At 37.1% G+C, this 18,429-nt stretch overlaps 1 protein-coding gene across 5 annotated transcripts in view; it reads left to right on the top strand.

The window, feature by feature from the left end:
• Positions 1-18,429, top strand: part of grin2bb (glutamate receptor, ionotropic, N-methyl D-aspartate 2B, genome duplicate b) — a 129,896-nt gene that overhangs the window by 74,706 nt on the left and 36,761 nt on the right. For all 5 annotated transcript variants that reach the window (XM_073814192.1, XM_073814191.1, XM_073814190.1 and 2 more), the window contains exons 5-6: positions 7,150-7,420; positions 7,502-7,694. In XM_073814192.1, the coding sequence (XP_073670293.1) occupies positions 7,150-7,420; positions 7,502-7,694 (464 nt within the window). The remainder of the gene's footprint in view (positions 1-7,149; positions 7,421-7,501; positions 7,695-18,429) is intronic.

Raw genomic sequence — 18,429 nt, 5'->3', positions numbered from 1 at the left:
GTCAGATATTGAGGATGCTAATGTTTGTATATGACACAGTTTGTATAAATTACCCAAGATTTAAAAATAATTTCCTTTAATTTCATTAATTTGGAATATTTTCAAAATTCCTGAGCTTTCTTGCAACCCTACACACCATTGATCACACATTTTATAAACCAAATCTACTTTAAAGTCCCAATGAAATCAAACTGATTTTTTAAAGCAGTATTGCATTGTTTAATATAAAAAGTGTATCTGTGTTAGTCATAATTGTTTTTTAATTCATGTACCTTATAAACTTCAATTAGAATCTGAAAACATACTTCGAATTCTCTGATGACATCTAATGACAGTAATTCTCTGACGCACAATGCACAATGTTTTTAAGGAGGGGTTTAACGGTATTCCATGCATTCTGACTTATTAACAAAGTTTAAGAGTTGTTTTCCTTATGCTAAACATAGGCAAAGGATCAAAAAAGCAGTTGGACGTGTCACACGTCAGCTTAGTTTTTTATCAAGACTTTTTATCAACAATGGCACGAAAGAAGTGGTGTGTTTTTGGATATAAGTAGAAGTAAGCCAGCCTTATGGAAAAAATGGATAGTTTGTTTATCTGGGGTAGCAGTGGAGTTTTGCATGTGTGTATGTTTAACGCTGGATTTCATTGAAAAGTCTTGAAAAGTTGCATGCGGTAAGTAAGACTTCTGTGTTATGTTGAAAATATATTATATTATATAAACGACACCAACATGAAGTAAATTATAAGTCATCCAATGTTGTATGTTGCATGACTCGTGACTCGCTCCTCCCGCAGCTCGTAACTCCTTCTTCCAACGTTACTCTGTAAAGCTGATCTGTCTTTTATAAATCTGATCAAACTAAAGACTCTTCGGAGATATGAAGGATGTAATACTACTTTATAGGTACTCCAGATTAACATCAGATATGCAGAAACAGCTTGTGTTATGGGAGCTTTAAACAGAAACGTTGAACACCCTGTTCTGATTACGCAAGTGTTTCAACTACTGTATGGTAGCTGAGAAGGCAAGTCTTTGTGTTCTTTTTAAATATTTCCAGTGCCTGATGAATACATGTTTAATACTGTAAAATACGCTCAGTGTTACAGTCACTGCACTTGCCGTCCAGAATGAAAGACAACATTCCAACTTGAACCCATTGTGCGAGCTGTCTCTTTAGTACCGCGTGGTTTATTTACATGTTGCTGCTGATTGGACTGCGGTTCTGACACACCCACCAAAGAAGAGAAATGTATCTGAAACCCCGTTGCACACCGTTTCCAGGAAACATGATGTTCAACACGGAAACCGTAGCAAAACGTTGCGCACCGCTTTGAACTTGAAAGGGGTTGGACATCAATTAACTCCGCCCCCTCCAATTGTCGGTCTTCTGCCAGTTCCATTTCTGAATCAAATGCCTACTTTTCTATATCCAATCAAAGCCACGCCCACTTCTTTCCTCTTGATATTCAGTTTAACTCGGAAAACATCAAAACATGGAAGTCAAACGTAAATTTCAGTTCACAAGAACTTGAAATTTTGTATTGCTTGGTTGAAGATTTGTTCATTCCGATAATTACCAATGAAATTATAGTGTAATTGCTGTATTTGACTTTAGTACTGTTGAATATAAGTTGTGTTGAATCTCATAAAGCAAACAGAAACATAACTGCTTTTTCTGTGTTGAAAGGAAGATAAACAGTCCCTGAGGACTATGTTCACAAACTCTCACTAATCACAACACCCACATTTAAGAACCAAAGTTTATCCATTCATTGAAGGCGCTTTACTACTCTAACTGGCCTCATAAGAGGATATATATTCGGACGTCTATTCAAAAGCAGCACTAAAACTGAGACCATGACTAGGCTGCTGTTTGCCTCACTGCCTCTAACTGAATCTCTAGCTTGTCCGGATCACAGCCTAATTCCAACATCTCGACTCCCACCGGGAGGCCAGCCTTTGCGGCATTTGTCTCTTTCATCATCTGGAGTTAGCCAGTGCTTCTGTCTCAAGTGATGTTCATTTCCTCTCGTCTATCTTCTGTACGCTGTCGAAACCAATAGGCCTGTCCTCTCCCCTATCTTCAGGGCGCATTGTCCTATCCAACTCAATCTCTATCCGTTTTGATTTGATCTTCCTATTCATCATTTCTCACGATTTGTGGTTTAGGTGTGATATATATATTCAACGATAGCGTGTACCCTTTTCATTTTTTTGCAAGCTTAAAGTCTAAAAGTTATTGGTAGATGACAATCAAAAAAGAAATTTTAGGTTATGAATGCATAGCCTTAGGGAAAGTCATATGTTAAAATAAGCTTATTAAGGCTGTCTGTATTACAATTACCAAAGGATTAGTATAACCCCTCGTTCAGACAGCCAACGACAAGCAGTAGCAGAGTGACGCGATCTCATTCATTTCAATGGAAACCTGGCGATGTCGCTCGTGTCGCCGGAAAGTGACCGTTGGCGACTGTATGGGCGTGTCCAGCGACGCGAGAAAGTTAAGAAAAGTTTAACTTTATGCAAATGTCGAGCGACTTTCGGGAGCGACTACCAATGAGAACAAAGCAGTGGAGTTCACGTCACCCTTCTCTCGTCAGTTACTGGCGTGGATGGTACTCATTTGTTTATGACAAGCAGATTTAGAAACGCCTCATTGAAAGAGACAAGCGACACACAGCGATAACGTCGCTGGCTGTCTGAACGAGGGGTAATGCTGTCTAAAATTGATGGATTATAGCATGTCACACTGCAAGACGGGTCGGCTTCTAGCCTTTAACAAGTAAACATTTTATAATATTCTAACAAGTTACTTCAATCACAAGTGTTGGGTGTAACTAGTTACTAAGTAATTACCGTTACTTTTGATGTAGTTGAACTAAATACTGTGTATGGACTGTAGAACAATTAAATATAATACAATAGTTGATTATAAATCAACATTTAAAGTTAAAATGCATGTTTATTTATCCTTCTCACATTGGTGAGTTAATATGAATATTTGTTACACTCTAGTGTAGTTTCCACTATTAACTGGTTGATTATTAGCATTAATATTACTGAGATATTTGCTGTTTATCATTACTTAAAAAGCACATATTAATGTCTGATTCTGCAAAACCTTATTCTACATCCTTAATCCTACCCAATTCATACTAATACTTAAACTTAACAACTACCTGACTAAGTATTAATAAGCAGTAATTATGAGTATATTGAGGCAGAAGTATAGTTAGTTAATAGTGAGAAATGGACTTTGAAAAGTGTATGTATATGATTTATGTATATGATACAGTATATTAGAGCTGTTTCATATCTATCTTTGTATCATTTACTTAATAGGATTTAGAAAGTAAGTAGTAATAAGTAGGAGAGAGTGGGGCACAACCTAACGCTTTTTGGTTTTGGCTTAATCATTAAAAAAATATTTGTGTTTGATCCATTATATTTTTACACAAGCAACACACATACTCTGCTACAAATGAATATTTGAAGTTTGTTTCTAGTACTTACCATTCTTGGACAATAACACCAAACGTGACAGAAGTGCAAATGTTACAACTTACCCCATAGGTGGGGTTAATTGTAACAGGCAGGGGGTTAGTTGTAACACTTGATAAAAATTTTGCAGGGAACTATTTCAAAACTATTTTGTCTATATACTTGAAGTGGATATTGGTTTTATATCTGATTATAATAGACAGGTATCCAAACTGTATTCATTCATCCAGCCCTTTTCTAACAAAAGTTAAATTATAAATGGGTACAAATGTCAAAATATGTGAGAAAAAGCAGCACAATTATGACAAAACATTGTTTTATATGTCACCCAGTCTGTAATAATCATAATACAGTTGATAATGAGCATCAAAGTCTGATATGATTTTAATCTTTGACGTGACCTTATTCAATCAATATTAAAAATATGAACAAAAATAAATTTGACACACGATTTTTAATAAGACAGGCACATTTATTTTGTTGGCATCCAGCAATCATTTGTGTGTAGCCTATTTAAAACATCGGCAAGAATTACACTACCTTAGCGGTATTCGTATTCTAAGTGCTGAGGGGTTAGTTGTAACACAGCGTTACAACTAACCCCGCTGGGTCAAAATATTTTCAAGCCCACCAAAAAAGTTGCTAAGAGCTGCAGACATATTTCAAAATGATGCTATGTTTTAGTCAACAAGACACTGATTAATATGACATAACATTGGATTTGGTATCTTACACACCCAACTTAGAAATCGAAAAAAACATATGATGAAAAATTTTTACTTACATGCCACCAAAACACTCGTTCATCAATAACTCTCTGGAAAAACATGATACATTTCCAATAATTTGCGGGAGATCGTCTTTAGGCAGCGTGAAAAAAGTACCAGAAAAACTAAATGCACAATGTGCCACAATGTAAAAAGTCTGTGTTACAACTAACCCCGTGTTAGTTTTTGCCCTGTGCACCCCTAATTAAATACTGTACTTTTTGGAGAGAGTCATACAGTAATCTAATTACATGATAATATTACAAGCAGGCCTTGAAATGAACTGTTTTGCTCACCACTCTGAATTTTTTGTTGGTAAAATACATTGACTTACTTGACTTTGACATAAAATGAGAAATTTTACTTGATTTAGCTATAGATTAGATGCAGATTGACTTACAAATGCAGATTGACCACCCAAATTAAGACTACATGTATTATCTGGTAAATGCCAGGTATATCAGTATAGATTATATCATATATTTAGGTGCATGAAAAACATGCTACAGTATTAAGTTAACTTCTAATGAATATATTAAAAGTGATGCAGGGGTGTAGAAGATTTAATGAAAAGATAAATACAAAATCCTGGACAAACACTTTAAATATTTATTAACAACAGCAGTAAATACTGTTAAGACACGTGCGTGAATTTTACTGTCAACTTGTTTATGCAGATTGTATTTTATAAGCTTGATCATGGTTTCTATTAAAAGTGATTTAAGAATTCAAAGCTCTCTTTTACGGACAAATGTCAATAGAGGGCGTTATTGTTGCCCAAAGTAGCCTACATTAATATGATGTGCGATCCTCTCAGCTGAGCTCACGGGTTTCCCTTGACTTCGGTCAAAACCGGGACGTGTGCATTCAGGTATGCGCTACGAATTTCTGTCCGCTTCTGTCCAGAGAGTGTGCACACATTTTAAATCTCTTCAGTCACACTTACATGCAATTGTTTTATCTTTCCCAAAGTGTGCGTCTATGACCGCATCCCGTGCATTCGCAAATCCATCAGTGCTCGAGCTCTCTATTGTAAATAATCCCCACTGTACGTTACGCTTGGTGCAGGGAGTGCTCATGGGAGTTGTAGTTTCCCAGTGTCACATTACGCATTGTTTATCATTTCGCATAACTTTTAAGAAAACTTAAAAAAAAATATTCAACCTGCCAAAGTGGCTAGTGGGACTGGCTGTCTTACCCATCACAGTGGAAATCTACTGGTTGGCGGGTGTTAGAGCTGTCAAATGATTAATCGCGAATAACCGTGAATAATCGCGAATAATCGCATACAAATTAAAAATTGCATTTGCATAATATATGTGTATATGTGTGTGTACTGTGTGTAATATGTGTATATATAAATTCATTCATGTATACATTTAAGAAAATTTTTATTTATATAGAATTTTTTAAAATATATATATAATATAAAATATAAATAAATAAATATATATTTACATGTAATTGTTTCTTAAATATATACATGAATGTGTGTGTATTTATATATAAATAATAATTACACACAGTGCACACACATATACACACAAACTTTTATTTTGTAAACGATTAATCGTGATTAATCGTTTGATAACCCTAGCGGGTGTTAATGTCATGCTTTGATTGCAAAATGTAATTAGTAACTAGTTATTAATTACTTTTTTTGAGTAACTTACCCAACACTGCCAATCACAGACGTCGTAGATATAATGCAATTTTCTGAAATCTGGTAAAGTACATATTGGTGTGGATAAGGTTCTGATCTACTCCCATCTGAATAATGCTGAAATCACTGTCAGGATTGTGTTGTTTGACTTTCAGGACTGAGCTCCGGGCGATGCAGGTGTGTCGAGTGTAATTCAGAGGAGGTTTTACATATTGAAGTGGTTCCTGATGTTCTTGTAGTGTACACAAGCCAGGTTCTTAAGGTCCTACCGAGGCCTGTGTTTTTTGTGTTGTTGCCTGTTGGGAGAAAAATATTGGTTCAGGCAATTCCAGATGTTGGATTTGTGACATTGATAAAGGTTTTCCCTGTGGTACCGGATGCCACATTTGTGTGTAAAAATACTGTCAGTGCAATTCACAAGGCTGTCAAAATGACTTAAAATATTCAGACATACAGAAGTATACAACATGCATCCACAATCTTGGATATTTTTGTCGTACCTTCAATAAGATACTATAAAATGGAAAGCATCTCCATGGACTTCATGGTGTTGCAACATTGTGTTATAAGGAAATATAGTTTAATTTCTCTGTTCTCTGCAGACTCAAAGCGGCATAAAGATTGGTTTTGTGGAGTTATATTTTTGAAATGTAGGTTAGGTTTGTTTCTATAAAAACCTTACAGATTCAGAAATGTTTGGTGGGTGGGTTTCTGGAGGACGTGCTTTACTATGTTTATTTTTCTTATGTTTGGGGACAGCTTAGTGATGTTTGACTATTATAGGTTTACATAAACGTCACAGATTGTCCTCTTGGATCATCACGAATAATTTAGACTTTGAAACTGCTTGCAGTGTTGACCCAAAAGGGGGTAAATATTGTGTTTTAAGATGTAGATTTTTAGGCCTATTTGTAGTACATTTTTATCAGTATGACATCATATTTTTTCCCCGAACTCATTGCAGTGTAATTTTGCATGCTCGAAGCATATTGTGTCTGCACCTCCTAAATAAATAATTACCTTTCTCCATCTCTCTCTCTCACACACACACACTTTTTCTTTTATTTTCAAATGTCACTCTCCCTTTCTTTCAACTTCCTTTCTCTTTTTATCAAGATAATAGAAAAGAACAGTTTCAGGAGGGCTGGAGGCGGCAGGATGTGTGTTGCAGGACATGATGGTTTGTTTTCTTTCTTTGGTTTGTCGTCATCCAGATCCGGAGTACCGTCGAGAACAGTTTTGTCGGCTGGGAGCTGGAAGAGGTGTTGCTGCTGGACATGTCGGTGGATGACGGCGACTCAAAGATCCAGAACCAGATGAAAAAGCTTCAAAGTCCTGTTATACTCCTGTACTGCACTAAAGAAGAAGCCACAACAATTTTTGAAGTGGCACATTCTGTGGGTCTCACAGGTTACGGGTACACCTGGATCGTACCTTCGCTGGTAACAGGGGATGCAGATAATATACCCAGCGTCTTTCCAACAGGTACGAATGGATTAAAATGAGTTAAAAGTTAGAACATATTACATAATTTCTTTTATCAAATTTCCCCTTTCGTCCTCTTAGGTTTGATCTCTGTGTCCTACGATGAGTGGGACTACGGTCTGGAGGCTCGAGTGCGTGATGCTGTAGCCATAATTGCCATGGCAACCTCTACAATGATGCTTGATCGGGGTCCTCACACGCTGCTTAAGTCTGGATGCCACGGTACACCTGACAAGAAAGGCAGCAAGTCGGGAAACCCCAACGAGGTGCTGAGGTGAGTCAGGCTTAGCTGGGTGCCGGGGTTCCAAGCATCTGGAAGCTACAATATCGCACATGCATGGACACACGTTTACAACAGCTGCTCAGAAAGGTTGTCAAACTAATGGAGTGTTTGAAGGGGTTAACAACCCCAGACAAGTGCTCAAACAAGCAGACACAACATGGCTGTTGTAGAGGCAGTAAAGCTAGGAAAAGAGCCAGATGGCTTATTGGCAAAAGCCCTCTATGCTATATTGATATATGTGCTATATTTTATGAAAACAGGTGGCGTTTTCTTATTTGCCCTCTTCTGATGTTATTTGATGTGTAACTGAAACAATTTATAGACTTCAGTCCAAACCATCTAAGTTGTTGACTATACCCATTAGAAATAGCTGCTTTAAGCCATTAGAAAGCAGTAACCAAGCTGACCACCTTGCTTAAAGGGTACCCCGACTATAAACACATGTGTGGTGTAATAGGATTGGCTACAAGAATGTGAAATTAAAAACAGTAAAAATTTCATAGTTTTAATAAACTTTGAAAAACTCTTTTCACTCGGCCACCATTTTGTTTACGTCACAATACATGATTTGAAAAGATTGCAATCAAAACCCATTCTATTAAACCCCGCCAGTGTTTTTTAAAAAAAAGTTGCAAGCCAGCCCCGGCATTTTTGAAGATTTTACCAAAAGTTTTATGCCGTCCAGAAGTTTTTTTTTTTTTTAAATCAGACGGTCTGTTCTTTGATTTGATATGTTTATATATTTAAAGAAGACCATTTTGTTCTCTTTTTATGTCTAATATGGGTAGGTTTCTTCAAAAATACCACATTTTTAACAAAAAGCTTAGATAACTGCATATTTGTGAATGACTTTTGATAGAGATCAGTGCCCGGTTGCATGAAACTCCTTAAGTGAGGGTTTCCATGAGGGAAAAAATCCCCTGAAGTACTGTAATGCTGCGTTCACACCAGCCGCAGTAGAGGCATCAAGCGCGAGTGATTCCAATGTTAAGTCAATGTGAAGAGGCGTTGACACTCGTCTGAGGCATTTAGCGTGGTGCAGTAGACGCGATTCCACCTCATTCGCGCGTCTAGTTCACGCGAATGGCGTGAATTGAGTGTTGCCACGGGAAACGCGAGTTGAAATATTTGAACTTTGGTGGAAAAACGTGCCGCATTAACCAATCAGGAGCTTGCTCAAGTAGTGACGTGATTACAGGAAGAGTCGCAGAAGCCCCTCCCATGACGCGAATTTCCACGTGAATGTCTCAATGACTAGAATTTCACGTGCGGCTTTCACGTGTGAATGAATCTAGTAAACTCAAAATGTTCAAGCGGCAAACTAGATGCGGTAGACATGAATTTGACACCTCTAACGCTGCTGGTGTGAACCCACAGTAAGGGATTTTTTTAAGAGCGTTGCAACAAAGGTCTAAACTGTCACCCTTACCTAAGTGTATACTATACTATATATATTTATACTAAGTATTTTACCGTAGTCTCTTACAAAACACGGCAATAGAGAAGCAATTGCGATAGGTACAAAATCTCACAGCTTACACAAATCAACGCACGCAGCTAAACAGACGGTGGATTTGTGTACAATGAAATGTCGCAAATAACAGACTGTAAGACTGACAGACTGAGGCATGTATAAAACCTCAAAGTAATGTTAGAAATGCGCATTGGTACTTCCTTTGCTTGAATAACCATAAAATCATCCATCGTGTGACGTTATGGGACCTGTTATAGTCCCTTAAGTTTTAAAGGGAAAATGGGTACTAATGACTTTGTAGCAATGCATAGCAGAACTTAAGGTAATACTTTAGCATTTAAGAGTAAATACTTATTGACAGCCTTATGGTTCACTAAGTGAACACTTAAGGTTTTTTCTTGCAACCCATTTTTTATTAAGGTTATACCCTTAACCTTATGTCTAAGGGATTTCTTCGCTTAAAGCAACACTATGTAGTTTTTTTACCTTTAAATAATGTCTCTAAAATTATTTCAGTGATAGAACAACTTTTAACTGTACAAATTGTACTGTTGCTGCAACCTGAGCAGCCTCCTAGCTGCTACAAGCACACTCTGAAAGTGGCGGTGGAGGGTAGGAAACACAGCCCCGCCCCTCCCCCTGCCTGCAGAAGAGTGTCTGATACCAGGCACTGTTGCGCTTTTCAACCACATGGGGGAGCTGTAATTCATTTTTACATGGAAACTACATAGTGTTGCTTTAAGGACTTGCATGCAACCGGGCACAGATTCAGAGCGATCATCAAAACTTTCACGGAGTTTGAACTGTTTGCCAAATGGAATACTTCCGAGTTTTATCGTTTGGATAAGATAATAGCGGAAATACAGATTGCCGGAAAAACTCGTCATTGGCAGGGAAGAGTTTTTTCTTAATTGACGAGTTCATTTGTTAATGGGGGGGAAACCATTAATGCTAATGCGAACAGAACATAAGAAGGGGAGAGTTATAAATTCATACGAAAATAGGTGTTGATATGTGGTTTTGACACCTGCATGCCATTAAAAATACAAGTACATCAGTGTCTGCTTTAGGGATGCATTACGATTAATCGCGATGTGTATTACATTTGTATATTTATGTTTAATTTATATTATATATATACTAGTCAACATTTGAAGTGGATCAAAAAAGTATATCAAAGTTGTCCTGAGACAAGAATGGGTATTAGGAATTGGTTTTATGTCAACTTTTTTGAATGGTTTTGATCCACTTCGAATGTTGACTAGTGTAAATACTTAATATATATATATATATATATATATAAATACTTTGATAATATATAAAATATATATATATAAATTGTTATTTTTTTATTATCTTGGAAACATAAATACCCATAGGAATATAAAAGCTAGCTTTTCATCTGAACACCTCTGTTCGTTCTTGTACCATTATTTGACATTCAGTATTGAGGGGCATTGATTCTTAAGTATTAATTAGCATTTAGGCTCGGTCACAGTCTCCTTTAGCCAGTCACTTGATCTGATGGTGAGGAGTTAATTGAATGCTCGAGGCAGAGCAGGATTAGAAAGCCAAAATAAACAACAGTGGCAGCCAAGCAACTGTATTTTTACAGTTTTTACTGTGTGTTTTTTTCTTTCTTTTTCTTTATTTATACTCTTTTTGTCACTTCATTCATCACCCTTGTTCTTCTGTAGATGCGTTATGGTTTTTTAGGAAATTGAGAAGTGGCATCAAAAAAATCATAGCCATTCCTATTTGCGACACAAAGCAAGCACAACTGAGGAGCGTGAAACTTACTGCAGCTCAGTTTGCGAGTGTGTTGCTAGCATCACCAAGATTAGGGGGTTTGATTACCAGGGAACTTGTAATCTGGTAAATTGTGCAGATTGAATGCACCATTAGTCTTTTTAGAAGAAAAGCGCCTGTCAAATGCAATGAATGTTAAACTATCTTAAAACTTCTGACAGTTTTCTGTCGTGTTTTTCCTTAAGGAAACTGCCATACACTCTTAAAAATAAAGGTTCCTATGTAACAGAAAGGTTTGTGGATGTTAAAGTTTCTTTATGGAAGCATACAGCCTGACAACGAACCCTTTAAAATAGATCATTAACCCAAAAATGACAATTCTGCTCAACCTCATGTTGTTACAAGCCTGTTTAAATTTCTTTGTTCTGCTGTACACAAAAGAAGATATTTGTAATCAAGCAAACAGAAACAGTAGAAAAAAATACTATTGAAGTCAACGGTGCTCAAAAACGGTTTGGTTACTAACAATGCTCAAAATATCTTTCTTTGTGTTCGGCAGAACAAAGAAACTTATACAGGTTTGTAACTACTTAAAGCTGAGTAAATTATGTCAGAATAAATTTTTGAGTGAACTATCCCTTTAAAAGCTTTGTTGTCAGGCTGGGCCATATGGTTTCCTTAAAGAACATCCACAAAACCTTTCTGTGGCATAAAAGTTTTTTTTGTACTGGAAAAAGATTCTTTAGACTGTTGTCTAAATATATCTTTTAAAAACTTTTAGACTGTTAAAAACAGATGGGCCGACACTTCTTCATTACTTTACATTATAGAAAATACAACCAAAATCTTCCAAAAATGGTCACTGACATCTTATAGCGTGATGTAATTTGAAATGCCATTAATTTATTTGCTTAATGTGCTGTTGAACGTGTAAAGTGACGCATGGTCTCTGTTCATCTGTTCTCTTTACAAAAAAGTGAATGCATAGTCTAGTTCAGTGGTTCTTAACGTTATTCCTGGAGGCCCACTGCCCTGCATGTTTTGTATTTCTCTTTTATCTGGCAGACTCAGTTCAGTTCATTGAGATCTCTTCTAATGAGCTGATGATTTGAATCAGGTGTGTTAAATAAGGGAGACATACAAAATGTGCAGGGCAGTGGGCCTCGAGGAATAACGTTAAGAACCACTGGTCTAGTTTATATGCTCACCCTGTAAGTTCATGATTAAAAATAAAAATGGGCAAATGCAGGCTGCATACGTCATCAAGTCTGGTTTATTTAGGTTAACTGAGCATTACATTCGCACGTCATTAGCATATTACAACAATTCACGATTAACTAAGAATAATAGTCAACTTTAAAATTGTTAAAGCAACACTATGTAGTTTTTTTACCTTTAAATAATGTCTCTAAAATTATTTCAGTGATAGAACAACTTTTAACTGGACAAATTGTACTGTTGCTGCAACCTGAGCAGCCTCCTAGCTGCTACAAGCAAACTCTGAAAGTGGCAGTGGAGGGTAGGATACACAGCCCTGCCCCTCCCCCTGCCTGCAGAAGAGTGTCTGATACCAGGCACTGTTGCGCTTTTCAACCACATGGGGGAGCTGTAAGTCATTTTTGCATAGAAACTACATAGTGTTGCTTTAATATTCTAAAATAAGATGTATGCAGTATACAAATGCAACCTCCGGAGGCAGTGTTGGGAAAGTTCACTTTTTTACATGAACTAGTTCAGTTCACAGTTCACAAATTTTAAAATGAACTAGTTCAGTTTATAGTTCATATTTAAAAAATTTAAACTAGTTCACAGTTCCAAAAATTTACTAATTTATAGTTCTTTTTCCCCATATTTTTTTTCTATAATTGGCATTATAGCCCATATAGAACCACAGACAACAATTATTTTATCAGTTTTAACACTGAAGGTCAATGTGTTAGATTTCATCTTCATATCCAACTTTAAATCCTTATCCAACTAGGGTTTAGATTAGCAATGACTGTCTTTTAATTTTTGTATTTGCTTGCACATACCTTGAAAGGCTAGCCGGGTGCTTCAAGGGGGTCGCACCTCGGGTGAGAAGCATTGCGAGGCATCGCGTGTATGACAACTCGAAGGTATTGCACATCGCACGTGCACGTTAAATAGCTTGAGCTTAGTCAGAGTCTATTTCAAGATCCAGAATATGCGTTAGCAGCCTATGTTAATCATTAACGATTTAGGGCATATATGATATTATTTAATGTTAAACTATGTGAGTGGTGCAGCAGGGATTTCAGCAGCGTCCAGAGTCAGTGTTGTTTTGATGACGCATGCAGCCGTGAAACGCTGGTGTTGCCATATTGGGTGTGTTTTCCGCTACACATTAAGGCCTGTTTACAGTGTGTTATAGCCGGGTTTTCACATGGAAGACTCTATAGAAATCTGGCACCATATTGAACGACGCTAAATTGAGAGAACGTGCCGTTCACAAGCTCCAGAATGAACGAGTTCACAGTAACGTTCATCAGACAGTAATACAGTACATTCAGTTCACGTTCGCCCAAAATATGAATGAGTTCATGAACTTTCGTTCAATAACTCGTTCAGGCACAACACTGTCTGGAGGCTGCAGCCTTCAGATTGAGAAATAGCCAGTTTAAATACCCCGATATTTTAGAAAAGTCCGATGGAATACAACTGTGTTTCCAGCCCAACTGGTGAACAAAATGTGATTGGTTAAATCGAGAATTTGCACGTTTGGTCAGCGCGGTGTGCTTGTTGTCTGATCGGCTGGGGTAGACAGGGGACGGAGTACAACTTTTTGTGGATTTTTGTGCATGTCTTGACATTTAGAAATGTTTTAAATCCACAAATGTGGATAACTTCAATTAAAATATATTTATATATTCCTTCTTGTATAATGTATGTCTAACATATATTTACGGTTCGCTTATTGTGCATTCGTGCATTAAAAAATTTTTTTTTGAAACTCTTTATATTTATTTGTGGATCATTTAGAATAAAGACTCAATTCAGACACAAACATTACCATGTGCATACTCTGAGATTAAATCCTGCACACTGCTCTCTCTTCTTTTAAAATGTTGCTCTTTACAATGTTAATGCACACTTTATTTCCCTCCCCAGCTATAGCTAAAAAAAACACTTGTTTAAATGCACGATGCTTAATTTGGAAGCCTTTTCTAAGCATTTATGCAAAGGAGCAGTTAATTCTTTTGCTTGGCTGAAAACCGGGCTAGTCGATGCCACTTAATGCATTTAATTGAGTTCTGTACAAATGCATCATCAATCATTAATAAAACAAGGTTGCGTTTACATGTTCAATTAAACATTTATAATGTTTCCAGAACCATTTGTAGCCCGGAGATCACGTTATGAAGATATATAGCTGGGTTGTTATGAAAAGCTTTGTTTGTTTAAATGAGAAAAACAAGTAATTAAGTCTTAAAAACACTTTTACACTGTTTGTGAATGGTGCATTTACAACCGTTACCCAGCGGACATAGTGTCTGAGAGAACAAGATAGTTGTATTTGTTTAATTAGGTAGATGTCTATGAGGTGGATTTTTGGAGAAGATAAGTTTGTTCCAATGTCTCGCAAACATTTTGAAACGAAGCAATAGCTAGAACAGCAGAAAGAAAAGTAGCCATAACCAGGCCAGCTGACAGTCTTGCCTGGGCCCGGGACAAGATAATCTTAGAGGGCCCCCCACCCCTTACTTTTTACTGGTAACAAGACATTTGGCATTATCAGATTCAGGACCCACGAATATTGCATATTATACATTGTATAAAACATTTAGTTAAAGGTGCTTTTCGTAATTTTTAGAAGGATCTCTTGACAGAAATGCAAAATAATATACTAAACTATATTATCAGGGGTGTATAAAGACCTTTTTATAATGAACCGTTATGTTTTTATTACATTAGAATGAGACGTTTTTTATCTACATACACAGAGGGTCCCCTTACGTGGAGGTCGCCATTTTGTGCTGCCATGTTTCTACAGAAACTTTTAACGGACAAACTTTATTTACTAAGTTGTCTCTGACGATGACATGTTTTACTGTAGCTTATCTATGCGTTTCAAAAGCGAGGGGTGAGCAGTGGATTGAGCCTAGATGCTTCTAAAATTTACACACCGCACCTTTAAATGTAGTACACTGAAAAAAAATATTCATTGAATTTAATACATTTTTTAAGGTAAGTGGTTGCAATCAATTTATTTAAGCTACATTTAAACAAAAAGATTAGTAAAGTAAAATAAAATATAAAACTTTTGTTTAAATGAAGCTTAAATAAATTGATTGCAACCACTTACCTTAAAAAAAAAACGGATTAAATTCAATGAATCATTTTTTTCAGTGTACTGAGGCTGTATACTGAAACAAAATATCATAATCACGTATGAATTATGAACAGACTATTGGAAATATCAGTAAAACAACTTCAGCTAATATTATGCTGTGTTTGGACTAAAAATTGAATAAATATTACTCCTCTCTTTAGAAATTTGAAGTAAACATATAAACTCAATCAATATTTCTCCAAACATGCACGCCTTTGAACCAAAAGCCCCGAGGGATATTATTTTGTAAAGAGCTTTCATGATGAGCATGCATTAGATTTTTCTCAATGAATGCGACTGAGGGTAGAGCCCTGCATTTCAGCCCAAGCCCGACCCGACCTTTTTACACCCCTCAGGTCGGGTTTCGGCCAATTTTAACGTCACAGCTGATACGCGGGCGGACCTAGGGCTTATTTAGGCTTCTCCATCTTTTTATATTTTTCAATTTAATTAAAATAACATTTTGACAGACGATGATTGCAAAACAAACGTAGTAAGACTTTTAACCTATAGCACGAGTCCGCTATAAGCACAGCCAGCCACACATTTACAATGCAGCTGTTGCTTATTTAACAGCAGGACCTTCAGCGCACCGGGAAAAAATATTAATGGAGGACTAGATTAAAACCTTGTATACTGCGCATAATCTATGCAAACAGCATCCAAGACATAGGGCTCTATTTTAACGATCTGAAACGCAAGTGCGAAGCGCAACGCGCAAGTGAGTTTGTGGGCGGATCTTGGGCGCTGTTGCTATTTTCCCGGCGTGAGAAATAACTCTTGCGCCGGGCGCAAATCAATAAGGGGTTGGTCTGAAGTAGGTTCATTATTCATAGGTGTGGTTTGGGCGTAACGTCAAATAAACCAATCAGAACGCTAGCCAACATTCCCTTTAAACGCAAGGGCGCAAGTTCCATGGCGGGTTGCTATTATTGTGACGGATTTACCAGGCGCACGCCAGGAGCGGTTCACAGCCGAGGAGACCGACGTCCTTGTACGGGGGAATCCCACGCTTGCCAGCATAAATCGGGCACGCCGTGTAAGGGAGGTGGATCTGCCTCAGGACTTGACGCCAGCAGAGGACATCGCTGCGTCCACCCTCACCGCTGAAAGGGTTTGGGGGCTTTGAAATCGGACCCAAGAAACGCAAGCAAGGTCCAACCCCAAAGTACTCTTACAAATCAAGTTCATATACATTAAGGTTTCTTATGAAAACATTTTAACTATTATTTACATAAAATAAACGTAATACAGCCACACAACAAAGTTATGAAAATATTTTAATCGTTATTTGCATGTGAATAAATAAAAACTATCACCACAATGCTCACCACTATGATTCCCCTTATCTCGTGTATTAATATTTTTAAGTGTAACAATTTATGATTTGCAAAAATAACTGTTGCATCTGTGTAGATTAGATAAGCAAAGTGTATGCGCGTTGTGCACGCTATACATTATGGTCAAGCATGCGCCCTTAAAATAGCATAATGAACCACGCGCAACGCGCCACTGACTTTAGACTAGTTTTTTTTGGTTAGTAGCGCAATTGTTTTTTGAAACTGCAAAATAGCATAAGAGATGGTTTGCGCCGCAACACGCCTCCTTTTTGCGCTGAACCGCCCAGGGAGCGCAAGTTCATTCCCTAGTTTGCTGACGTGCATCTGTGGAGGGAAAAACCCCGCTGTGCGCCGGCGCAAAATACGAATGATACATGCGTCACTGACAAAGTCAATTGCGCTGGGTGCAAGATAGGGCCCATAATCTATAATACATATATATATATGCATAGCGAAGTTGTAAGATAAGGCAGGTTGCATGTTTATTCGTTTCATGTTTATTTCGTTTCGTTTTGTAGCTATAGCCCTTTTCATTTTTTTATTTCTGCACCCGTTGCAGCTGCGAGCAGCAGAGCAACCTGCCTCCGCTTTTTAAAAATAGTGTGTGTTGATAATAAACGTTTAAACTAACACTGTGATATGCTGAAAATATATATTTTATATAGTTGTTATTATAGGCAAGTGAAGTGTTGATTTGAGAGTTCAATTCATCAAACATGTCGTCAACTTGCTGTCGGCTGCGAACCGCTTGTTGGAACAAACAAAAATACTCTAAAATGTAAATAAAAAAAGAAATATAACTATTTTGCCATTTAAAACAAATCTGAACTGCTTTAATTGCTGCAAGAGTAGTACAGCTGTGTAAGGAATCTGTGTAAGGAGTTATTTTTTCTATTTCTGCGGATTTCTTTTGCAAAATCTATGCGGAATTTTGCAGAATAATTAAAAATGTTTTAAAACGATCTGAGAGAATGTGCGCTGTGAATATTACAAAACAATAAAATATTTTATAATTACATTTTATTAAAGGATTACCATGAATTAAACTGGACCAACAGATAATGGACAATGTACTGTCACGACCATAGAGTTTTATATAAATTACATATATTACTGTCTACAGTGTAACATTAAAAAGAAAAGGCTTCTCATAATTAATGTAGCTATATCAAGATAATTTCATCTGTTTAACAACACAATGTATATTTATCTTGTAAACGGATTTGAAATAATAAATAATTTTCGCATCACTTAGCAATAGAGACGATAGCGAATTCAATATCTTCTCCGCGGTAAGTTTTATTTCAAATTCAAGTTTTACACATTAAATATTAAATAGTTTGTGCTTTCTCTCATAAAAACCTCACAGCAAACAGCACAGACTTCTAAACACTCGCGATGCAGTGACTATATCTGCGGTCACAGATTCCTATTGGGGATATAGGAATTCTATTTTCCTCTATAATGCCTATATTTTCTTCTTTTCTTTTCTTTTCTGAGCACCGGACTTGTGCTGAGTCTGACAGGACATTTTGAGCGTACTGAACTTCAAATCAAATGAATCAAATATTTTCTTTATTTTTTATCAATTATTCCATAGGTTCCAGTTCTGGGCCCCCCTCTGGGCCCCACCCCACCCTGGGCCCGGGACAACAGACCCGTTTGTCCCCCCCTGTCGGCGGGCGTGGCCATAACTACAAAACGGAGGAAATTGTTTTGTTTGTAGGAGTCTTGTGGGAGAGCAGGTTTTTCAATCATCCTGCGGCACACAGCTGGGATGCTCTGCACCCAACACACAAACACGCAGGTGTC

This window comes from Paramisgurnus dabryanus, chromosome 4, assembly GCF_030506205.2.
Source record: "Paramisgurnus dabryanus chromosome 4, PD_genome_1.1, whole genome shotgun sequence".
NCBI lineage: Eukaryota > Metazoa > Chordata > Actinopteri > Cypriniformes > Cobitidae > Paramisgurnus > Paramisgurnus dabryanus.
This window is presented reverse-complemented; position numbering and strand designations above follow the sequence as displayed.